This window comes from Pseudorasbora parva, chromosome 22 (genome assembly GCF_024679245.1).
Source record: "Pseudorasbora parva isolate DD20220531a chromosome 22, ASM2467924v1, whole genome shotgun sequence".
NCBI classification, from domain to species: Eukaryota; Metazoa; Chordata; class Actinopteri; order Cypriniformes; family Gobionidae; genus Pseudorasbora; species Pseudorasbora parva.
The window spans coordinates 16,875,354-16,900,845 of record NC_090193.1 but is presented as its reverse complement, the minus strand read 5'-3'; the positions used below and the strand labels follow the sequence as shown (position 1 = coordinate 16,900,845).

The 25,492-nt window shown below is 39.2% G+C and overlaps 3 protein-coding genes across 3 annotated transcripts; all 3 read left to right on the top strand.

The window, feature by feature from the left end:
- Positions 1-556: 556 nt before the first annotated feature.
- LOC137058334 (keratin, type I cytoskeletal 19-like) lies at positions 557-3,340 on the top strand. The gene is made up of 8 exons (XM_067431577.1): positions 557-1,135; positions 1,321-1,403; positions 1,533-1,689; positions 1,770-1,931; positions 2,065-2,190; positions 2,658-2,878; positions 2,995-3,008; positions 3,112-3,340. The coding sequence occupies exons 1-8, from the start codon at positions 644-646 to the stop codon at positions 3,177-3,179; spliced, it is 1,323 nt and encodes a 440-aa protein (XP_067287678.1). The 5' UTR covers positions 557-643; the 3' UTR covers positions 3,180-3,340.
- Positions 3,341-9,031: 5,691 nt separating this feature from the next.
- LOC137057826 (keratin, type I cytoskeletal 13-like) lies at positions 9,032-12,279 on the top strand. The gene is made up of 8 exons (XM_067430892.1): positions 9,032-9,577; positions 9,737-9,819; positions 10,056-10,212; positions 10,368-10,529; positions 11,080-11,205; positions 11,333-11,553; positions 11,678-11,691; positions 11,782-12,279. Exons 1-8 carry the CDS (start codon positions 9,032-9,034, stop codon positions 11,973-11,975), a joined length of 1,503 nt encoding a protein of 500 aa, XP_067286993.1. The 3' UTR covers positions 11,976-12,279.
- An 8,938-nt stretch (positions 12,280-21,217) lies between these two features.
- Positions 21,218-24,728, top strand: LOC137057830 (keratin, type I cytoskeletal 19-like). Its single transcript, XM_067430897.1, has 9 exons — positions 21,218-21,416; positions 21,489-21,799; positions 21,959-22,041; positions 22,278-22,434; positions 22,537-22,698; positions 23,809-23,934; positions 24,062-24,282; positions 24,407-24,420; positions 24,580-24,728. The coding sequence occupies exons 1-9, from the start codon at positions 21,218-21,220 to the stop codon at positions 24,726-24,728; spliced, it is 1,422 nt and encodes a 473-aa protein (XP_067286998.1).
- Positions 24,729-25,492: the final 764 nt, after the last annotated feature.

Here is a 25,492-nt window from a genome sequence, read left to right as displayed (position 1 = left end):
TGTCACTGACCCGGTCTATATGAGCAAACAGGACACAGCATAAGTGCCCTCATGGTTTCAAATCATGACTTTTCTTCTCATTGCTACCGTCTGAGAACAAACTTCTTAACTCTGAAACTCTGATGTTTTGTTTGCTTCCAGGTTTATATTTACTGCTTGATCAAAAATAAATCCTTACTTTTAAAAGTATCCTCACATTACCGGTCAAGTGTTTTTCCCCCCCCAAACTGACAGGGAAAGGAAAACTTTCACAAAACACTTGCATGTGTGTGCACGTGTGCCTGTGTGTGTTTCTATGTGTGTCAAAGTTCTGAAAACCTTTTTGCACTCCCTTCATTGAAATCTCAAGGGTAGTCATGAACAGTGCAGTTCATACAGACATAGAGACATTCCATTGCAGTTTCCTCACTAGGGTGGAAACTGAACTCTGGTCCCTGAGTCTCAACATTGCGGGAGGTAGCAGAAGGGTCTGACACACACCCTCCTTCCCCCCTCCCATCCACAGAGTGCAGGACCCGCCCTCGAGCTCCATCTCTATAAGAGGACAGAGCTGCGCTCAAAGACACCAATCCTCTTCAGGACAACTTTAGCGGTTTCCTGTAGTGTCCTCTCTGCATTCTTCTCATCTCTGCATCCAGCCACCATGTCGATCTCTTTCCACTCAACGACCTCCAAAGGTCCCAAGACCGTGACTTCAAAGTCAATAATCACCAATAGTCGGAGCAGTTCGTCAGGCTTTCCGCATAAAGCCTTCAGCGTGCATGGAGGTGGTTTTGGAGGAAGCACCCGCATCTCTTCCTCCAGAATTGGAGGTGGTGGAGGATATGGTTTGGGTGCAGGATATGGTGGAGGATACAGTGGAGGATACGGTGGAGGATATGGTGGAGGATATGGTGGAGGATTCAGCGCTGGACACACAGTTACTGGGAACACTGACTACATGCAGCTGAATGAGAAGGCCACCATGCAGAACCTGAACGACCGTCTGGCATCCTACCTCGAGAAGGTGCGCTCCCTGGAAGTCGCCAATGCCGCTCTGGAGAGGCAGATCCGTGAGTACTATGATAAGAAGGGGCCGATTGCACAGAGAGACTACAGCGCCTACTGGAACACCATCAAGGACCTGAAGGACAAGGTACAGTGATCTCTCAATGATTATGACACAGGACCAGCAAATTCTAGTGGACTATTCTAGTTGCTAAATAAGAGACTTTGGATTATAAACCTATTGAGAATGCTTGAAACATAATGCATACTGTCCTCACAAAGTTCTCTGATGACATATTCCTGCATATTTATTCAATTTACTTTTCATTACAGATTAAAAATGCTACCATCCAAAACGCCAACATTCTCCTGCAGATTGACAACTCTAAACTGGCTGCTGATGACTTCAGGATTAAGTAAGTTCTCTCAAATGATATTTCTCCATAACCAGATTTTGGTAGCTTTAGCATCTTAAAAGACCATTTAGGTCATGTTTAAAACATGATTGGCGAGTTTATTCCCATTTCTGCCTCTCCACCAATCAGATTTGAGCATGAGTTGGTAATGCGGCAGTCTGTGGAGGCTGACATCGCCAACCTGCGTCGCTTGCTGGATCAGACGACCCTGACAAAGGCCGACCTGGAGATGCAGATCGAGAGTCTGCAGGATGAGCTGGCCTTTATGAAGAAGAACCACCAGGAGGTTTGTAGCTTGCATGTGGTTGTTTTTGGAACTTGTGAATGAAATCCGTGAACTGATGCTTGAGCCTTGTGGGTTTACAGGACTTGGCTGCGCTGAGGTCTCAGCTGACAGGCACAGTGAACGTAGAGGTTGATGCTGCTCCTCAGCAAGACCTGAACAGGGTTCTGGACGAGATTCGTTCTCATTATGAGACCATCATAACGAAACACCGCAGGGAACAGGAAGATTGGTTTAAAAACCAGGTAAGACCTTGCACCACTGAATAATAAACCACATATTCTAGCTCATATCTTATAGTAGTGTGTAAATCAGTACATCTCAGATTACAATATTCAGTAATTGAATTCATATTGTGTGTTTTTGTCTCTCTTTTAGACGGCAGGTTTGAACAAAGAAGTGGCCCAGAGCACAGAGACCATACAAACAACCAAGACACAGATCACAGATCTGCGACGCACTTTGCAGGGTCTGGAGATCGAGCTACAGTCTCAGCTCAGCATGGTAAGACACAAGTGGAATGCAGGAACTGTAGAGGGAGGCGGAGGAGGGGGGATTTCGTTATCTGAACCAAGGGCAGGAAAATTTTACACAAGAGGTTAAGGAAGCAGGCCAAGAAGAGGATACAGAAAGGGAGGCAAAATGTACGAAAAACAGAGGGAAAGGAGGGTGAGTGGGAGATATGTCAAGAACCCTTTATTTTATGAAGCCCTCTAAATCCGAAATAGTAGGTGAGGTGCAAGGAAAGGAATGAGGAGAAGCCATTTATAACGTCTGAAGGGTCCATTTGTGGACTTTGCATGTTGATGTTTTTCTGAAACCAAGCATGTGTAAAAAGGCATAGTTTACCCCCACAATGACAATTCTGTCATAATTTATCTCCCTCTTCTCTTTCCAATCCATTTGACTTTCTTTCACAGAACACAAAATACATAGTGACTTATTTCTGCATGTCTTAATTACTCAAACAGAAAGGGGCGCTGGAGAACTCACTGGCAGACACAGAGAATAGGTACAGCTCTATGCTAGCAGGCTACCAGAACCAAATCAACATGCTGGAATCCGAGCTGAGTCAAATGCGGGCTAGCATTGAGCAACAGGGACGCGATTACGTCATGTTGCTGGACATCAAGAGCCGTCTGGAGCAGGAGATCGCCACCTACAGAAGCCTCCTGGAAAATCAGGACATCAAGTAAGTCCATTTCCTTTTTTATAATTTGTGTCAAAAGCAGTGGCGCCTGGATCATGTTACATATTCTTGTTCTGTAATTACTTCACTAATGCATCTTTTATTTATTTTTCTTCCAGGACTCAAATACCAGGTACGTGAAATCTCTCTTTGCACATTGTGGTGGGATGGTCAGTTTTACAGTCAGTCAATGCTATACATTATGCAATACTGACTCTTTTTCTCTCTGCCTTCAGGTGGAACCATCACCGTCACCACAGGTGGAGGAACAATTATCAAGCAGACACAGCATTCCTTCAACTAAATGCAGACCACACTACTTTATGAGGCAGACACATACATTTGGTTTTTGAAATTATTTGTGAGAACAAAGAAACAAGTGTTACGGAAAGACAAATGGATGTTACTCGTATTTGTATTTTTGTGTGTCTCTGAAAATAAAGCTGCTGTCAAGAATAACTTTTACATCATTGTTGTGTTTATCTTTATCTTAGCACAGTCTAAATTTTAAATATAAGATGAGTCAAATACTCATCAAAACAAAATAAACCTAATCACAGTCCTTATATCATATTTATGTACCACATTCATATGTTCACTGAAAATTACTAGAAAAGACTATGGCGGATATGAACTCATAGGTTTGTTCCATAACAGGCTCACAATATTTTTACGTTGCCTGGCAACAGATCCATCACAAAAAGTGGTGAAGTGGAGGTCAAAAAAAAAAAAAAAAGCTGGCTGGCCATTGACTTCCTCTTTATCAGCAAAAACCTTTGACCTTCATAAACAATTGCAATTGTGTGGATAAAAGAAAATGTCTAGAGGAATATGCACAAAACATATGTTCAAAGAGATGAAACCCAGAGGACTCTGTGTATGTTTAATACCATATATTTCATAAATGAAAAGGCACTTTAATGGCTATATTTGGCTATGATTAACCACAAATTTGTTATACATTTACATTTATGTGATTTGCAGGATGTAACAAGTCATGTAATGAGCTGTAATAATCTTCATAAAGAGACGAGTACAAAAGAGTGAAACGTAAAAATAAAATAAAAATAGTAGAAAACAAACTTTTGGAACTATGTCTATACATGAATACCAGACTTAGGCGTGGCATTATTTTTGCTCAGATGCTGAGATTTTATGTTTAATTTGCTCCAGTTCTGTTTTAACATCTTAAAAAAGAGCATGAAATAAGTTGCTGCAATCAGGCTTAGAGGTTGTCGACTGGGTGTCACAGCACTTTCACCACCAAAAAACATTCTGGTAAATCATCACAGTAGTAAGTATAATGAAATCTGCAAACTTCATGACTGAAATCTGAAAACTGAAAACTTCCTGACTGAAAAAAGTCCTGTCCAGAAGTGGTTTTGATTATTTAGGTTCTGTTTCAGTTTCAGTTGTTTGCTGGTTACAAAAAGTTTATAATAACTGGAAAGAGCTATCTGTTACCTTTATCGCTAGAAATGTACTAATGTTAAATAATGGATTTATACCATAGACTGGAACATTAATTATATGCTGCCTTCGGAGGTTACATTTGAAGGCAGGAAGGCATCAAGCCACGTCCTAATCTAATGTTTGCTTCACTTCCTGCATCCTGAGAGACCCTCATATCTGCCGGTCCTTTGATATCCCACAATCCTGTGCTTGTGACAGTTGAGCTGGGGGAAAAAGATGGCGTCCAGAAGTTGCGTTTGCTGGTCAGTTTGTGTGTAAATGTACGTTTTTTTTTTTAACCAGCATTACACTTCTGATGTCATTAGAAATTACTAATGTAGTAATTAAATGTATTTAGTTCTCACCAAAGCTCTCTCTATATTTAGCTGTAGATCATTAAACTATTACACTGCCTTAGAAGTCTGTCTGAAATTAGTTTCATGCACAAATCGCTGCCTGCAGAGTCATTGTCTGATGAGGCAGCGAGGCAACGAGTTAGCTGCCTAGGTTTTTGAACGCAGCCAATGTCTCACACGTGACCCTCATCTGTGTCTCTTTATCCATCATCTTTTGCCCAGACTCATTTAGACTCACTGTTTACACATGTGTCTCACCTCATTACCATACACCATGTTTACTCCATCCTGCACTGTGTTATCCCTGGTTTCTTGTCTCTTGGTTTTTGGACTTCCTGCCTGCTCTGTGGATTACCCATTTTGCTTGTCTCCTGTCTTGTCTCCTGGCTTGGACTGCCTGTATATGAACTTTTGCATTTTGTCTGACTACGATTGTGGATTACCCTTTAAATAAAGTTGGATCCTCAACCTGTGTCTCTCAGAGCAGATTTGTGACACATACATTGTGCACATTACTGCGTATATTTAAGATGTATCCCACAATATATTGAACACATATGTACATATTTCATTTATACATATTTCCATATCATTTTACATATTTCTAAAATATATTCCACAATATATTGAACACTGTACATATATTTCATGTATATATTTCCATATAATTGTACATATATTTAAAATATATTCTACAATATATTAAACATACGTGACACTATATCTGCATATTGTTAACACATTTTCCCATATACAAACCCAATTTCAAAAAAGTTGGGACACAATAATACAATAAAAATGCAATAATTTACAAATCTCATGAACTTATATTTTATTCACAATAGAATATAGATAACATATCAAATGTTGCAAGTGAGACATTTTGAAATGTCATGCCAAATATTAGCTCATTTTGGATTTTATGAGAGCTACACATTCCAAAAATGTTGTGACAGGTAGCAATAAGAGGCCGGAAACGTTGAATGTACATATAAGGAACAGCTGGAAGACAAATTTGCAACTTATTAGGTCAATTGTTAACATGACTGGGTATAAAAAGAGCCTCTCAGAGTGGCAGTGACTCTCAGAAGTCAATATGGGCAGAGGATCACCAATTCCCCCAATACTGCAGCAAAAAATAGTGGAACAATATCAGAAAGGAGTTTCTCAGAGAAAAATTGCAAAGAGTTTGAAGTTATCATCATCTACAGAGCATAATATTTCCAAAGATTCAGAGGATCTGGAATAATCTCTGTGCGTAAAGGTCAAGGCCGGAAAACCATACTGGATGCCCGTGATCTTCGAGGCCTAAGACGGCACTGCATCAAATACAGGAATGCTACTGTAATGGAAATCACAACATGGGCTCAGGAATACTTCCAGAAAACATTGTCGGTGAACACAATCCAAGTGAAAACTGTGCCATTTGCCGTTGCCAGCTAAAACTCTAGATCAAAAAAGAAGCCATATCCAAACATGTTTCAGAAGCGTCAGAAGTCTCATTTAAAATGGACTGTGGCAACTAGAAGCCACCATTAGACAAGAATGGGACAACATTACTTGAGCAACTTGTCTCCTCAGTCCACAGACGTTTGCAGACTGTTATAAAAAGAAGAGGGAAGCCACACGTTGGTAAACATGGCCTTTTTTGAGATTTTGATGCCATGAAATTTAAAATCAACTTATTTTTCCCTTAAAATGTACTCAGTTTAAACATTTTATGTGTCGTCTATGTTGTATTCTTAATAAAATATTGAAATTTGAAACTTCCACATCATTGCATTCTGGTTTTTATTCACAATTTGTACAGTGCCCCAACTTTTTTGGAATCGGTTTTGTAAATCAAAATACAATATGGCAGATATTTATAAATATAAAATTGCATATATTTTGAGATTATACTATAAACATATATTAAATATTTATGTTCAATATATTGCAATATATTGAAAGCAGCAATCATTAGTATATTTTGCAATACTGCAATATACTACATGAATATATAATATATTGTATAATATATTTACTATCAATTTATTATTCCATGTATTTCCAATATATAGCCTACTATATTGGAAAATAATATATTATAATAATATATGTAATATATTGGTAGATATATTTCCCTTTCGCAAGGGTACATGTTTTTTTTAAATCATTATTATTGGTCAGAGGTTATGTTTTGTGCTCCTAAAAGCTCTGTTGTCTGATCTATTTGATGCCACGTTATCAAAGTTGCAATTTAGCCCTCTTTAATAGGCTTACTGAAAAGTAGCCTACTGTAGGGCAGGCTACTGCAAACCTGAAGTCACATTTCCATAATTCTTAGAAGTAGCACTATTTTACTAAGTGCAAACTAACGCAACAAATAAATTATATAGCCTACACTCGTCTACGTTGAAACAAAACGGAAAATAAGATGCACACAAAAGACCGAGTCTCGCTGTATCGCTCAGGCTGCACTGCAGTGTCTATTCATAAATGCGATCCCACTACTGATCGGCACGGGGGATTTGACCTGCTCCGTCGCCGACCTGGGCCGGTTCACCCCTCCTTAGACGACCTGGTGGCCCCGGGCTCCCCCAGGAACACCATATCGATACCGAACTTAGCAGGGACACCCGATCGACATAGTCCACGGCAGCCCAGAACCCCTGAGCTCAAGCGATCCGCCAGCCTCAGCCTCCCAGCAGCTTGGATTGGCTTGGATTACAGGCGCACGCCACCGCACCCGGCGAGAGCTGCGGGGATCAGCGCTGCTATTGAATCAAATGTGCGCACAGCGCCCTCTAGTTTATTTGTATATAGAAATGCATATTACATTGCAGATGATTTGGTTAATTAGGCGAGAGTGAACGATAGCTTTTGGGTATATTTTCAATACTGCTAGTAGGCTACGAATCTCCAAACAGATAATAAAAATTTTTTTTTTTCATTAAAAAATAAATAAAAATAAATAGCATGCAGTGATTCGCATGCAGTGACTGTGTGTGACATGTAGTGAATTGACTAAGTATACAATAGGCCTACACAAAATCACACTTTTTGACCATACCTAAAAAGTTTAATTTAGACACTTTCATTTAGGCCTAAAGTAATTATCTTTCATAATGCAAATACACAAGAGTTTTCATTGTTCATCTGTTCTCATTCGTTTGAGTCTATGCTAATACAATGAATCAATCTCCATAATGAATTCCTCTCGCAACTAAAATGACTTAGCTAGTACAGATTGTATATTGGACCCTTTCATTTTACTACCAACAATGCTTTGTTTTATGTTCAGTTTAAAGTTCACAGAATAACCTGCAATGCAGTGTCTATTCACATGTGAGGTGAGAATCAGAATATATTAACTTGTGCGAAATAACAAAAATAGTTTACTGTTTAGTTTTAACTACTTGAGTTAAAAGTGTAGACCTCATGTTTCTGTCTCATTAATTTGATAAAAAAAAAATGTTGGCAATGTACCCATAGGTAAATACACCAATTTCAGCACAATTTCTCTGTACTTACACCCCAGCACACATGCACCATTTAGATTAAAAAAATAAAAATAAAAACTATTAAAAAAAATTAATAAAAAATACATCAAATTAAATATATAAACATAATAATATAAACATAAAATTAAATAATATAAAAAAAATCAATTTAATTCAATTTAAAATAAATAAAAGAGAAAGAAAATAATCAAACTGGTCACCTACTCAAGAGGATCTGTATGACCTGTAAATGGGTGGCGAAACTGTCTCAGATGATCTCACATCACCTCAGGGATCTACCTGTCAGCCAAATCCTTCTTTATTATTAAAATGGTGAATTTATAAAATCTCTATCCTCGTATGACTGGCTGAGCCTCCTATTTCTTCCTCTAACTGTCAAAGGGATTTCCTTTACTGGCACAAAGCACTTGAACATAAACACACACACACACACACACACACACACACACACACACACACACACACACACACACACACACACACACACACACACACAGTGTGTCGAAAGCCTAGTTGTCTCATTGCACTCCCTCCATTGTAGTCTGAAGGGTGAGTATTTCTCAGGAGTACAAAATTCTTTTGCAGTTTCCTCACTAGGGTGGAGCCTGAACACTGGTCTTTACATTTCAACTCTGCTGGTGGTGACAGCTGGGTCTGGCACACACAAAATCTCACACACACCCAACCTCCCTCACCTACCCACATAGTGTAGGAGCCGCCCTGGATCTCCATCTCTATAAGAAGTCAAAGCCGGGATCATTTGTGCCATCCTCGGCAGGACAACTCTAACAGTTTCCTGTAGTGTCCTCTCTGGGTTCATCTCATCTCAATATCCAGCCACCATGTCGGTCTCAGTTCGCTCAGTGACCTCCAAAGGTCCCAGGACCGTGACTTCAAAGTCTATAATCACCAAGAGTCGGGGCAGTTCGTCAGGCTTTCCGCATAAAGCCTTCAGCGTGCATGGAGGTGGTTTTGGTGGAAGCACCCGCATCTCTTCCTCCTTGCTGCATTCCAGAATTGGAGGTGGTGGTAGAGGATGCGGTTTTGGTGGAGGATACGGTGGAGGGCACGGTGGAGGATATGGTGGAGGATACGGTGGAGGATATGGTGGAGGATTCGGTGGAGGATACGGTGGAGTACTTGGTGGAGGAGGATATACAGGAGGCTTAATGGCTGGAGGCGGCACTGGGGACTTCCAGCTGAATGAGAAGGCCACCATGCAGAACCTGAACGACCGTCTGGCGTCCTACCTCGAGAAGGTGCGCTCCCTGGAAGTTGCCAATGCCGCTCTGGAGAGGCAGATCCGCGAGTACTATGATAAGAAGGGGCCGATTGCACAGAGAGACTACAGCGCCTACTGGAACACCATCAAGGACCTGAAGGACAAGGTACAGTGATCTCTGAATGACACATGAGTAGAACATTCTAATGACATTTCTTTGCATAAAGCTAAAAACAGACTGCAGATAATCACTTCACGTTCTGATGATCTGTATCTTTATATGCTCTAATGTATTTAATTAATATATCAATATTCTACCTTTCAGATTAAAAATGCTACCATCCACAACGCCAACATCCTCCTGCAGATCGACAACTCTAAACTGGCTGCTGATGACTTCAGGATGAAGTAAGTTAAACAGTGTTGACCACTAACTTAGACATAAGTGTTTGTATATGTATATATAAACTAAAGTAAAAACTAAAATATCAATTATTTGAATCAAATAAATGCAACATTGGTGAACATATGAGACTTAAAAAATTTTTTTTTAAAAAAAGCATTTTTAAAAGTCCTACAGATCCCAAACTGTTTAAACATTGATTGGTGAGTTTAATACCCTGTGTGACCTCTCCACCAATCAGATTTGAGCATGAAGTGATGATGCGCCAGTGCGTGGAGTCCGACATCGCTAACCTGCGTCGCTTGCTGGACCAGACCAACCTGACAAAGGCTGACCTGGAGAGTCAGATCAAGAGTCTGCTGGAAGAGCTGGCCTTCATGAAGAAGAACCACCAGGAGGTTTGTAGAAGTTTCATACAAAGAATCTGATCTGATGCATTTCTGATACATTTCATCAAAGACTGATCATTACATTTTTGTATATTATATTATATTATATTATATTATATTATATTATATTATATTATATTATATTATATTATATTATATTATAGGAGCTGGCTGCTCTGAGGTCTCAGCTGACAGGCACAGTGAACGTAGAGGTTGATGCTGCTCCTCAGCAAGACCTGAACAAGGTTCTGGAGGATATTCGTGCTCATTACGAAACCATCATAACGAAACACCGCAGGGAACAGGAAGAATGGTTTAAAAACCAGGTAAGACCTCTTCTGTCTCATTAAATCTGTTGGTTGTAAAATATACTTTGCCTTTATACATTAAAGCCCCTCATTTGACTGAATAATAAACCACACTGTAAACCAGAATAAGTCAATCAGTTATCTCAATTTTTAAAGTTAAGAAATGTTTAAGTAAGCAGATTTCTATTTTGTAATCATACATTTAAATTTCTCTGAACTTGACATATTTAAGTAGGCTAATTTGAGTAAGCTTACAAATATATATATACTTTTGGCATTTAGGCTACTGTTTGTTTTGAGTGTCATGCAAAAAATGCTGGAAATAGAAATCCCAGCCCAGTTTTGGTTAAATTTAAGTTAGTCTAAATTAAAAGAAACAAGTTCATAAAACTCAAAACAATTAAGGTTACTTAAAATGTGTCAGTTTTGAGAACTCTAAAGAAAAAGAAAGTTCTAAATACTAGTTATTACTGAAATACTGAACTAATTTGTTTAATTTGATTATTCCAGCTTGTCACTTGAAGTATTGCCTGGATTGTGATGTATGGTGTTTTTGTCTCTCTTTTAGACGGCACCATTGACCAAAGAGGTGGCCCAGAGCACAGAAATCATACAAACCACCAGGTCACAGATCACAGAGCTCAGAAACACTTTGCAGAGTCTGGAGATTGAGCTACAGTCTCAACTCAGCATGGTGAGACACAAGTGGACTGTAGAGTGCGATAACTCTCAAAGGCAGGAAACAGTGACATAAGACTTGAAGAAATCAGACCAAACATGCTTTATTAAGATCTTTGTGCTTGACTTCATTGTTTAAACAGAAAGGGGCGCTGGAGAACTCATTGGCAGAAACAGAGAATAGGTACAGCTCTATGCTAGCAGGCTACCAGAACCAAATCAACATGCTGGAATGTGAGCTGAGTCAAATGCGGGCTAGCATTGAGCAACAGGGACGCGATTACGCCATGTTGCTGGACATCAAGAGCCGTCTGGAGCAGGAGATCGCCACCTACAGAAGCCTCCTGGAAAATCAGGACATCAAGTAAGTCCATTTATTTATCAAATTTAATGCAAATTAAAAACAGTGATGCTCAATGGATCATGTTACATTATCTTGTCATGGAATGGCTTCACTCATTTTTTTCTTCTTCCTCCTACTCTTCCAGGACTCAAATACCAGGTAATTAAAATCTATCTTTGCCTATTATTGGTATGGTCAGTTTCAGGCATGTTTTACATTAAGCATGACTCTTTCTCTTTTGCCTTTCAGGGGGATCTATCTCAGTCTCAGGTGGATCTCACTCTGTCTCCTTTGGTGGATCTCACTCTGTTTCCTCAGCTGGATCTCACTCTGGCTCATCCGGTGGATCTCACACTGTTTCCACAGGGGGTTCCCACACGACCACAACTGGTGGACCAACAATCCAAATAAAGCAAACCACCACTTCACACCGTACTTACTAACGGCAGAGCTTTGTGCGACAGTGTTCAAACACATGCACACACTGAATTTAAAACAAATGTTAATGCACATCATTTGTGATATGACAACGAACAAGGAAACAAGTGTTATTTTAAAAGTATCTAAAGACACTCACTGTTGTGTTTTTGTGTGAAAAAAAACTGTCTCTGAAAATAAAAGTACTTTCAACAATTTCTTATGTGTGTTTTGTTTTCTTTACATAACACGTATGGACTAACATTTAAAATGTTGCAAAACACATGGGGGACACATTCTCGAAAATGTAATTTATTTTACAGAGCATACACTGTGTATATTCCACAACAATAAACTCTCTGTTTCAATAAACTCTCTGTTACTGCGGACGCGAGAGAAGCACAGAGTCTCTGACGCCAACATACATCATTTGAAAAAAAAGGACTTTTTGTGAACATTGTCATTTTAACAAATGTCTCTGTGTGTCCCATCCGATATTTACAGTGTTGTGGCCCTGATGCGGCATTAGTTTATGAAGGCTTTTTTGACCTTACTTTTTTCAACCGGTGTCCAACCATCCAGTGCACTACAGTGCATGACGTAAGCTGCAAGAATAAAAGAAAAGAAAGCACAAATTACAGATTGCATTGAGTAACCGCAGTTACTGTGATGCCATCTCAACTGTTCTAGTTCAACCTATTGTCATACAAAAAGGTCACTTTGGGGCTAACATGAGAAGATGCATACATCTGAATATACAACATTAATTTTATTAATGATATGAGTTTTTGGCAGTTAAACTTTGATACATCTGAAATGTTGAAATTATAATTTCTTTGCTCTCAAGTTACCAATAAATTACTCTTTTTTTATTTTACAACGCGTTTTGTGTGGTTAATAAAATTATTTTACTGAATTACATGCAGTGAAATATTTCAAATCATTTATAGAAAATAATTTAAAAGAAGAGGGTCTTTGCAGCCTAAAACAAAAGATGTACAATTAATTTATTCATACAGTAATACATTATATTTAAAAAAAACATGTGGATATCATATATATGAAACAACCAAGTGATCCAAGTCTGAGAATTCAATAAGCACTTGTGGAAATCTCTTCCTTTGCTCTATCTGAGTTAAGCATGAGATGCATGAATTGAAGCTGGGATGAGAGTATATTGAGTTCATGGAGAGAACTCTCTGATTTCTCTGTCTGAGATCACAAAGAGACACAGAAGTTGAGAAACTCTGAGCATTATATTAGAGCTTGTTGAGATCTCTTCTGAAACTTAAAAGGAGACTAAATTGAGATTTAGTGCATCTTATTGCTCCAGAGAAAAGCCTGAGACACAAGAGAAATAAACCTTTGTCTCAGTTTGGTGTCATATGGATCTTAAAGTTGTCTAGGAGAAATAAATGAAACTCTTTTCAGATTTTCTTTTCCTCTGGGGCGATGCTTTTGGGAAATCCACCCCTTAACAGAAAGTGTGGATTAGGACTTCAAAGACCACTGGAACAGTTCAGGAAGAAACATCAACACCATTCAAGATTGTAACAAGTAGAAACTGAGATGGGAACTTTAAGAATAAACAGAGGTCATCTTTTGCAGGTGTCCATGGAACAGTTACAAGATCAGTTAGGATATCCTGTCCACTAAGACTTAAAAGTGAACATTATCATAGGAAAGATCTGCTGTCAAAAAAAGGACAGAATAATCTCTTCAGCAGAGTCAGGAATCTTAAGAAAATAAAGGTTATATGTTGTAGAGATAATTGTTGCAGCTGAGAAAAGAAAATATGCAACTATGTGAATAGAAGTATACCGAATAGTATAAAGGGGTGTTGAGACCATAGACTGTAAAAAAATATGGACGTAGTGTCCGTGATGTCACCCATAGGATTCCGATAAGCCGTTCTGAAGTTTAAAGTAGGGGCGAGCTGGGCGTTGCCATCTTGCCAGCGCATCATTGTGAGTCACTCCCAGATAACAGAAAATGGGCAAAAAGGCGGGAAGTGGGCGGTGACGCAATGACTATAGACGGCAGATAAATAGCTTTCCACCTGTCAATCAAAGTAACCGCGCTCTTAATTATGCAGAACTTTAAGGCTTTATATAACGTGAATGAATGAGTTATAAAAAAGTTCACCCCCCTCACAGTTGTCATGAAGGTCAAAATTAGCCGTATAGACCAAAACCAAAATTTGTACCAGGCTGTAAACATGTTTTTTCTGCTGTAAATTTGGGAATTTTAACATCTGGAGCCTGTCCTTAGTGGCCAGTCTATGAATTGCAGTTTACAGTTCTTCTGTATTGGCTTCAAGAGAGATTGTGGGAGGTTACCGCTTGGTTGAGACTAACGCTGCGTTCACACCAAACGCGAATTGAGCATCAAAATCGCGTCTACCGTGTCTAGTTTGACGCGTGGACATTTTGAATCCATTCACGCATCCGCAGCAAATTGGACGCGTATAGAAATCGAGCATTTGAAGCGAAATAGACTCGCGTTAAAGGCGCTCCAGGTGAAATATGTCCTAAAACACCACTCTGCCTCTTTTCATTTTCAAAAAAATATATATTAAGCATTAACAGCCACACATGTGGTTCAGCCAACGCACTACCTGGATTATCTTCACTGCATATGCATATTTAAATAAAATATAGCGTTATGAAACTTCCCTTTGCCCTCAGTCAAAATGATTTGGTAGGCAACATCAGATTAATTGGACCAAAGCTCGCCCATTATATGTACACAAGACAAATTATTTGTCATGTTTAACCTCTACAAAAGACATCCGAGCCAGCGGCAAACGCAAGAAGGACTGGCCGAGGAAAGGCTGCTCTCGCCGGGGTTAACGAGTGCTGAGTGCCCGGTGATCGCTGGATCTCACAACTCCAAAAACGCAAGAGTATTATTTTTAAATAGGCACTGTCTTTATAAGTAAACCACATATTTTAGCTTTAAACAATTACATTATCAACTGAAAAGCATTGAAACTACATTTAGTGGCAAAATAACGGTATTTTTAAATTATATGCAGGGTTTCTCATCACCAGTGTTGCCACAGTTACTTTGAAAAAGTAATCTGATTACTGATTACTGATTACTCCTTTAAAAAGTAACTTAGTTACTTTACAGATTACTTGATTTTAAAAGTAACTAAGTTAGATTACAAGTTACTTTATTAGTTACATTCAGCAGTTGCCACGGCTCCAGCCCTCGGGCTGAGAACTTTGATAAGCTGTCGGTTTTTACAAAGGAAAATGACTAAAATAGTAACTCACAGTGACTTGGATAAGTAACTTTAATCTGATTACTGGTTTGGAAATAGTAACGCGTTAGATTACTCGTTACTGGAAAAAAGTAGTCAGATTAGAGTAACGCGTTACTATGTAACGCGTTACTGGCATCACTGCTCATCACATCACTTTACCACGTGACAGCAGCAAGCAGGCTCCTCATTGGTTAACGCGGCGCAAATTGACGCCAAAGTTCACAAGCCCAGGCCTGATAGGCCATTCCGGGAATATCAAATTGGGTGTTGAACATAATAAAACGAGGTTACTCGCAACAGTTCGCTCGCAGACCCCCGCGCTTTCGCTCTGTGGTCGAGATCTCGGTGAGAAGCAGCGTAAGTCAGACAGTGGAAACCGTACACCCGACAATAAGCGAGTCAGGCTTTTACAGTCGCTACTTCCTCGTCTCGAAAAAGGATGGCGGTCTCAGACCCATCCTAGACATCTGAACAAAACGCTTATGACGCGCTCGTTCAAGATGCTGAAAGTGAGACAAATCCTCACGCACATTCGCCCGGCGGATTGGTTTTTCACTGTCGATCTGTAAGATGCATACTTTCACGTTCAGATAGCCCCCCACCACAGGCCATTCTTGAGATTCGCCTTCGAGGGTCAGGCTTATCAGTACACAGTCATGCCGTTCGGGTTATCCCTGGCACCTCGCACTTTTACCAAGTGCATGGACGCAGGTCTAGCTCAGGTCTAAGGCAAAGAGGGATGTGTATACTCAACTACCTCAACAACTGGCTTGTTATAGCCCAGTCAGAGACACAGTTGATAACCAACAGGTCCTGGCTCCTCAACCATTTAGAACAGGGGTGTCAAACTCAGTTCCTGGAGGGCCACAGCCCTGCAGAGTGTAGCTTTAACCCTAATTAAACGCACCTGATCCAGAATCAAGTCCTTCAGGGTTATTTGAAAACTAGAGGTATGTGTTGGAACAGAGTTGGAGCTAAACTCTGCAGGGCTGTGGCCCTCCAGGAACTGAGTTTGACACCCCAGATTTAGAATGTTTGGGTCTCAGGATCAATACCGCTAAGAGCTCGATGTCTTCAACCCAGAAAATCTCTTTCCTGGGGATGGTCATAGACTCAATACAGATAAGAGCGCACCTTACGTCTCAGCATGCCCTCTCCGTTCAGAGCATGGTGAAGTCATTCAAACCTGGTGCTTGCGTTCCTCTCAAACGTTTTCAGAGGATGCTAGGTCTTATGGCCTTAGCATCAACAGTACTCAAACTGGGTCTATTGCATATGCGCCCCTTTCAACACTGGCTGAAACCCCGCGTTCCGGTTCATGCATGGTGATCAGGTCAGTTTCGCATCAAAGTGAACCGCAGCTGTGTCAAAGCTCTGGCTCCTTGGAAAGCGACTGCCTGGTACCAGACAGGCGTAATGATGGGTACAATTACAAAACGGAAAGTGGTCTCGACAGACGCGACCAGCTTAGGATGGTGCGCTATACATGAGGGCAAGCCGGTCTCTGGCCAATGGGCAGAATCAGTGAAAAGGCTGCACATAAACTGTCTAGAGATGAAAGTGGTAATTCTATCGCTGAGAACTTTCCTTCCGTACAAAAAGGGTCACCACATCCTGCTTCATTCGGACAACATGTCAGATGTAGACTATATAAATCGCCAGGGTGGTCTGAAATCAGCCGCTCTACACTCCATGGCAAAACACCTCCTTTTTTGGGCAGAGCACAACCTGAGCTCCTTGAGAGTGGCTCACGTGCCAGGCATCCTGAATCTGGGTCCGCATATGTTATCCAGAGGCGGCATTCCCCCAGGGGAATGGTCCCTTCACCCACAAATGAAGAGAGACGGAAGCTGACGAGAGACGGACTGCTGACGAGAGAAAAGGACTGCGGACGCGAGAGAAGCACGAGAGGAAACCGGAAGCCAGTAACCCGGAAGTGTTTACAAGGAGTTGTTCATAATAAGAGTCCCACGTTGTTGTGTGGATGTTGTGGAGTTTTTGAGTATAAATATATCCGTCAGCAGTCGAGTCAACCCTTGTGTCCTCTTCCTTCATTTACACGAACTACTACAACAATGCTCACTGCTCAATATATTTCACCAAACACAAGGATGCGCTGGCCCAACCCTGGCCAAGACACCTACTGTATGCTTTTCCCCCGATCGCGATGTTGCCTCAGGCCATCAGAAGGATCAAGGGAACTGAATCCGCAGTGCTATTAATATCCCCGTGGTATCAATCCTTCCTGGTGCTGCTCTTCATTCTAGTAATTTAGCACATTCTTAGAGCTACATCTTGACAAACCGGGGACCAGATTAGGAAGCAGACAGACTGTCTGCTAGCTGTCTCACATCACAGAAGTCAGATAAATCTCAACACGTACAGACCTAGATATTATCGGATAGAGACATTTTTTTTTAAAACATCAAAAATATTTAACGCTAAAAATGTAATTGATGTCCAACAAATGCACAACAGATGTTATGCAGAATAAGAGATGATAAAGCTCAGGCTGCTAAATATTCAATCCCTTTCCCCAAAAGTGCTTATTGTTAATGATATGATTACAGATAATGTTGTGTGCTGTGTTTGACAGAAACCTGGCTAAAAACCTGATGATTGCATTACTTTAAATTAGCCAAGATTATTGTTATTAACACAAGCCGCATCTGAAACGTAAAGGGGGAGGTGTTGATTTAATATAATAATACCTTCCATATTACTCAGAAGTCTATAGTTTCAAATATAATTAATTTAAAGTGTTGGTGCTTTAAGTAATGTTATAATGTAAATGATAAATCCTGTTTGACATTTGTGCTGACTACTGTATATATAGACTTTATCAAAGAATTTGCTGACTTTCTATCAGAGTTAGTACTGGCTGCAAATAAAGTCTTAATTGTTGGTGATTTTAATGTCCATGTAGACAATGAAAAAGACCCATTGGGATTGACATTTAGAGACATTCTAAACTCTATTGGAATAAGGCAACATGTATCAGGACCCACTCATCTCCGTAATCATACATGAGACCTAATATTGTCATATGGAGTAAATGTTGATACCGTTGAAATTCTGCAGCGATGACATCTCAGATTATTACTATAGTATCATGTATACTTAATTTAGCTAAGGCTGCGAAGTCATCCCCTTGCAGGACTATCATTGCTGTGACTAAAGATTGCCTTTTAAATAATCTTCCTCATCAGTTTTATCTCATCAGCATCCCAGAGTCAAGATGAATTCATTTCAATGAATGAATCATTTGCATTATATAGCCTATATATTTTCAACTGGTTAGATTATTCAATGTGTACTATATGATTTTTCTAAAATCTAAAATAATAGTTTGTTTCTTTTAAATAAAATGTTTAAAAAAATGATTAAAAAATGTAAATGTATTTTATGTACTATCAAATAGTTGTATACTGTAGCTGCACCACCTGACATGGAAATTGTACCAAATACTTGAAATTAGCAGATTTTGATAGTATTTGAGAGCAATCTACAAAACCTTTCATAACCCAACAATCGGTTGGGCTCCTCTGGATGATGCATTATCGTTTTTACTGTTATTACCTTAATTGAATGTTATTTTATTTATTAAATAATAAAAGAGCTATTTGAGAATATACAAATGGCTGGACAAAAGTTTTCCTAATGATCTCAGCATCTTTAAAACAACTGATATTTATCAAATCTGTTGAAATGAAAGGGTTCAAACCTAAAATTATGCCATATTATTTAGTTTTCATTTTTATTTATTTATGGCACACCAATTTAATTTGTTCAGTTGCACCACCCGCCATTTGTGGGTTCAAAATAATTAAATAATAATAATAATAATAATAATAATAATAATAATAATAATAATAATAATAATAATAATAATAAATGTAGTAAAAAAAAAAAAAAATCTCCCCAAAAAGTTTTTTTAGAGAATACATTGATATATGACATGAATTTATCAAATAATTTGAAAATAAATTAATGTTCTTGACAAAAACATAACGTCACTGAACCAAATAAAGACTGGCCTGGAGTTAAATGTGGCCAGTAAAGGTTTTATTTTGTGTGCATTTGGTTGTTGCTGAGATTTGTGACAGATACCACCCACAGAACAGCTTTGCACACAAAAGACCGAGTCTCGCTGTATCGCTCAGGCTGCACTGCAGTGTCTATTCACAAGCGCGATCCCACTACTGATCGGCACGGGGGATTTGACCTGCTCCGTCGCCGACCTGGGCCGGTTCACCCCTCCTTAGACGACCTGGTGGTCCCGGGCTCCCCCAGGAACACCATATCGATACCGAACTTAGCAGGGACACCCGATCGACATTGTCCACGGCAGCCCAGAACCCCTGAGCTCAAGCGATCCGCCAGCCTCAGCCTCCCAGCAGCTTGGATTACAGGCGCACGCCACCGCACCCGGCGAGAGCTGCGGGGATCAGCGCTGCTATTGAATCAAATGTGCGCCCAGCGCCCTCTAGTGTATGAAAGTAAATGATTAGGTTACAATTAGGCAAGGATGAACGATAGCTTTTGCCTTTTGGAGATTAGTATTTTCACAGGTAGTACATTTTCAATACTGCTAGAACGAATCTACAAACAGATAATAAAAAAATAAGTTTTTAGACATTTTAAGCTTGCTATAGGCTAGGCCTACACCAAATTACACTTTTTGACCACACCTAAAGAGTTGTATTTAGAGACTTTTATTTAAAGTAACTACGTCTTTCACAATGCAAATACACAATTTTTAATTTTTCATCTGTTCTCATTCGTTGAATCTATGCTAATATAATTAATTAATAATGGATGGCAGTAGCTGAATCTTGTGCGCTCACAGCGCCACCTTGTGCGAAATAACAACTCTCTCTCTCTCTCTCTCTCTCTCTCTCTCTCTCTCTCTCTCTCTCTCTCTCTCTCTCTCTCTCTCTCTCTCTCTCTCAGATGCAGATATACAGAAAATAAGTTTTATTACAAGGAAACTAAGAAAATGTAGCCTACATATTAATGAAACACATGTATGCACCCTTGTAATAAAACCATGATTAAGTGTAACTAAGCACAACTTTGAGATTCTTTCATGTAAGAAAATATTTCAATATTTATCTTTTTCCCCACCACACAGGTTTTAATTATAACCAATGCTCAAGAAAATAAAATTTTTTAAAAGTTTACTGTTTAGTTTTAACTACTTAAAGTGTAAATCTTTGCACTTTTCCCCTAAAAATGCCAATTTCAGTACAATTTCTCTGTACTTACACCCCAGCACACATGCACTATTTACATGAAATAAAATATAAATACAATTACAATTAACCTTTTTTTAATTAAATACAATTAAATAATATAAAAAGAAAATAATCAAACTGGTCATCTAAGTAATCAAGCAGATGACCTGTAAATGGGTGGTGAAACTGTCTCAGATGATCTCACATCACCTCAGGGATCTACCTGTCAGCCAAATCCTTCTTTATTAAAATGGTGAATTTATAAAATATCCTTTTATGACAGGCTGAGCCTCCTATTTCTGCCTCTAACGGTCAAAGGGATTCCTCCACTGGCACAAAGCACTTGAACATTAACACACACACACACACACACACACACACACACACACACACACAGATACATACACACACAGTGTGTGTCGAAAGCCTAGTTGTCTCATTGCACTCCCTCCATTGTAGTCTGAAGGGTGAGTATTTCTCAGGAGTACAAAATTCTTTTGCAGTTTCCTCACTAGGGTGGAGCCTGAACACTGGTCTTTACATTTCAACTCTGCTGGTGGTGACAGCTGGGTCTGGCACACACAAAATCTCACACACACCCAACCTCCCTCACCTACCCACATAGTGTAGGAGCCGCCCTGGATCTCCATCTCTATAAGAGGTCAAAGCCGGGATCATTTGTGCCATCCTCGGCAGGACAACTCTAACAGTTTCCTGTAGTGTCCTCTCTGGGTTCATCTCATCTCAATATCCAGCCACCATGTCGGTCTCAGTTCGCTCAACGACCTCGAAAGGTCCCAAGACCGTGACTTCAAAGTCTATAATCACCAAGAGTCGGGGCAGTTCGTCAGGCTTTCCGCATAAAGCCTTCAGCGTGCATGGAGGTGGTTTTGGTGGAAGCACCCGCATCTCTTCCTCCTTGCTGCATTCCAGAATTGGAGGTGGTGGTGGAGGATACGGTTTTGGTGGAGGATACGGTGGAGGACACGGTGGAGGACACGGTGGAGGACACGGTGGAGGATACGGTGGAGGATATGGTGGAGGATACGGTGGAGGATATGGTGGAGGATACGGTGGAGGATACGGTGGAGTACTTGGTGGAGGAGGATATACAGGAGGCTTAATGGCTGGAGGCGGTACTGGGGACTTCCAGCTGAATGAGAAGGCCACCATGCAGAACCTGAACGACCGTCTGGCGTCCTACCTCGAGAAGGTGCGCTCCCTGGAAGTCGCCAATGCCGCTCTGGAGAGGCAGATCCGCGAGTACTATGATAAGAAGGGGCCGATTGCACAGAGAGACTACAGCGCCTACTGGAACACCATCAAGGACCTGAAGGACAAGGTACAGTGATCTCTGAATGACACATGAGCAGAACATTCTAATGACATTTCTTTGCATAAAGCTAAAAACAGACTGCAGATAATCACTTCAGGTTCTGATGATCTGTATCTTTATATGCTCTAATGTATTCAATTAATATATCAATATTCTACCTTTCAGATTAAAAATGCTACCATCCACAACGCCAACATCCTCCTGCAGATCGACAACTCTAAACTGGCTGCTGATGACTTCAGGATGAAGTAAGTTAAACAGTGTTGACCACTAACTTAGACATAAGTGTTTGTATATGTATATATAAACTAAAGTAAAAACTAAAATATCAATTATTTTAATCAAATAAATGCAACATTGGTGAACAAATGAGACTTAAAAAATAAAAAAATAAAAAAAGCATGTTTAAAAGTCCTACAGATCCCAAACTGTTTAAACATTGATTGGTGAGTTTAATACCCTGTGTGACCTCTCCACCAATCAGATTTGAGCATGAGGTGATGATGCGCCAGTGCGTGGAGTCCGACATCGCTAACCTGCGTCGCTTGCTGGACCAGACCAACCTGACAAAGGCTGACCTGGAGAGTCAGATCAAGAGTCTGCTGGAAGAGCTGGCCTTCATGAAGAAGAACCACCAGGAGGTTTGTAGAAGTTTCATACAAAGAATCATGACTGATCATTACATTTTTGTATATTATATTATATTATTATATTATATTATATTATATTATATTATATTATAGGAGCTGGCTGCTCTGAGGTCTCAGCTGACAGGCACAGTGAACGTAGAGGTTGATGCTGCTCCTCAGCAAGACCTGAACAAGGTTCTGGAGGATATTCGTGCTCATTACGAAACCATCATAACGAAACACCGCAGGGAACAGGAAGAATGGTTTAAAAACCAGGTAAGACCTCTTCTGTCTCATTAAATCTGTTGGTTGTAAAACATACTTTGCCTTTATACATTAAAGCCCCTCATTTGACTGAATAATAAACCACACTGTAAACCAGAATAATTCAATTAGTTATCTCAATTTTTAAAGTTAAGAAATGTTTAAGTAAGCAGATTTCTATTTTGTAATCATTCATTAAAATTTCTCTGAACTTGACATATTTGAGTAGGCTAATTTGAATAAGCTTATAAATATCATGTAATCGCAAATGGTACACTGTAAAAAAAATTGGTTGTTTTTTGTTGGTTTAACTTAAAAAAGTAAGTAACCTGATTGCCTTAAAATTTTGAGTTTATTGAAATTAAAAATTTGAGTTGATACAATGAAGGAAATTTGTTTAATAAATAGAAACTCAAAATATTTTTGTATCTGAACCACATAAAAAATTTGATAAATCATGAAAATAGCACTATTTGGCATGTTTCACTGCATCATCAGAAATAACACACACAATTACCCAACATGCTTAAAAAAATCTTTTAATAATATTTTAATAAAGGTTGTCGAATCTCAAAAAATGTTCATTGTTTTAACTCAAAATTTCAATTTCAATGAACTCAAAATTTTAAGGCAGGTAACTTTTTTTCTAAATAATTTTTTACAGTGTAGTGGAAACTTGACTAGCTTTAACTAACCTTGCTAATTGGTTACAAAATGCTTTGATGGCTCTTGCTATATATATGTAATAAATAATATAATATTTGTCATCCTCACCAGGACAACTGTATCAGTTTCCTGTAGTGTCCTCTCCATATATAAAAACACTTATATTTTTGGCATTTAAGCTACTGTTTGTTTTGAGTGTCATGGCAAAAAAAGGTAGAAATAGAAATCCCAGCCCAGTTTTAGTCACATTTAAGTTAGTCTAAATTAAAAGAAACTAGTTCATAAAACTTAAAACAATTAAGGTTACTTAAAATGTGTCAGTTTTGAGAACTCAAAAGAAAAATAAAGTTCTAAATACTAGTTATTACTGAAATACTGAACTAATTTGATTATTCCAGCTTGTCACTTGAAGTATTGCCTGGATTGTGATGTATGGTGTTTTTGTCTCTCTTTTAGACGGCACCATTGACCAAAGAGGTGGCCCAGAGCACAGAAATCATACAAACCACCAGGTCACAGATCACAGAGCTCAGAAACACTTTGCAGAGTCTGGAGATTGAGCTACAGTCTCAACTCAGCATGGTGAGACACAAGTGGACTGTAGAGTGCGATAACTCTCAAAGGCAGGAAACAGTGACATAAGACTTGAAGAAATCAGACCAAACATGCTTTATTAAGATCTTTGTGCTTGTCTTCATTGTTTAAACAGAAAGGGGCGCTGGAGAACTCATTGGCAGAAACAGAGAATAGGTACAGCTCTATGCTAGCAGGCTACCAGAACCAAATCAACATGCTGGAATGTGAGCTGAGTCAAATGCGGGCTAGCATTGAGCAACAGGGACGCGATTACGCCATGTTGCTGGACATCAAGAGCCGTCTGGAGCAGGAGATCGCCACCTACAGAAGCCTCCTGGAAAATCAGGACATCAAGTAAGTCCATTTATTTGTCAAATTTAATGCAAATTAAAAACAGTGATGCTCAATGGATCATGTTACATTATCTTGTCATGGAATGGCTTCACTCATTTTTTTCTTCTTCCTCCTACTCTTCCAGGACTCAAATACCAGGTAATTAAAATCTATCTTTGCCTATTATTGGTATGGTCAGTTTCAGGCATGTTTTACATTAAGCATGACTCTTTCTCTTTTGCCTTTCAGGTGGATCTATCTCAGTCTCAGGTGGATCTCACTCTGTCTCCTTTGGTGGATCTCACTCTGTTTCCTCAGCTGGATCTCACTCTGGCTCATCCGGTGGATCTCACACTGTTTCCTCAGGTGGATCTCACACTGTTTCCACAGGGGGTTCCCACACGACCACAACTGGTGGACCAAAAATCCAAATAAAGCAAACCACCACTTCACACCGTACTTACTAAAGGCAGAGCTTTGTGCGACAGTATTCAAACACATGCACACACTGAATTTAAAACAAATGTTAATGCACATCATTTGTGATATGACAACGAACAAGGAAACAAGTGTTACTTAAAAAGCATCTAAAGACACTCACTGTTGTTGTTTTTGTGTGAAAAAAACTGTCTCTGAAAATAAAAGCTCTTTCAACAATTATTTCTTATGTCTGTTTTTTTCACATAACACTATAAACTAAAAAAAAAGTGTTGCAAAACACACATTCTCGAAAACATAATTGAAAACATAATTTATTTTACAGAGCAGACACTTTGTATATTCCATATATACGTATTACAAAAAAATAGCATATTGCGATAACATTCATTATTTTCCATAATGTAATGATAAAAATTTAACTTTCATATATTTTAGATTCATTGCACACCAACTGAAATATTTCAGGTCTATTATTGTTTTAATACTGATGATTCTGGCATACAGCTCATGAAAACCCCAAAAAATTGCATATTTCATCCAACCAATAAAAGAAAAGTGTTTTTAATACAAAAAAGTCAACCTTCAAATAATGATGAAAAAGAATTTGGAAAAAAAAAATTCCAAAAGTCCAGGCACTCAATAGGATGCAAAAGTTTAAAAAAAAAAAAAACCTTTATTGGTAGGCCCATTGGCCTTCATCTGGGTGTTGGTAACAAACAGACAGGATCAAGCACTACTTATAGTTGCATTGGTTTCAGGTGTGCACTTGCAACACAACTTTTGGCCACTA

Excerpts from the sequence above, each read along its gene's own strand:
- LOC137058334 (XM_067431577.1), top strand. The coding sequence starts at position 644 with ATGTCGATCTCTTTCCACTCAACGACCTCCAAAGGTCCCAAGACCGTG. Across the intron at positions 1,690-1,769 it reads TGAAGAAGAACCACCAGGAG|GACTTGGCTGCGCTGAGGTC; the intron begins GTTTGTAGCTTG and ends GTGGGTTTACAG. Across the intron at positions 2,191-2,657 it reads TACAGTCTCAGCTCAGCATG|AAAGGGGCGCTGGAGAACTC; the intron begins GTAAGACACAAG and ends TTACTCAAACAG.
- LOC137057826 (XM_067430892.1), top strand. The coding sequence starts at position 9,032 with ATGTCGGTCTCAGTTCGCTCAGTGACCTCCAAAGGTCCCAGGACCGTG. Across the intron at positions 9,820-10,055 it reads GCTGATGACTTCAGGATGAA|ATTTGAGCATGAAGTGATGA; the intron begins GTAAGTTAAACA and ends TCCACCAATCAG. Across the intron at positions 10,530-11,079 it reads AAGAATGGTTTAAAAACCAG|ACGGCACCATTGACCAAAGA; the intron begins GTAAGACCTCTT and ends TCTCTCTTTTAG.
- LOC137057830 (XM_067430897.1), top strand. The coding sequence starts at position 21,218 with ATGTCGGTCTCAGTTCGCTCAACGACCTCGAAAGGTCCCAAGACCGTG. Across the intron at positions 22,699-23,808 it reads AAGAATGGTTTAAAAACCAG|ACGGCACCATTGACCAAAGA; the intron begins GTAAGACCTCTT and ends TCTCTCTTTTAG. Across the intron at positions 23,935-24,061 it reads TACAGTCTCAACTCAGCATG|AAAGGGGCGCTGGAGAACTC; the intron begins GTGAGACACAAG and ends TTGTTTAAACAG.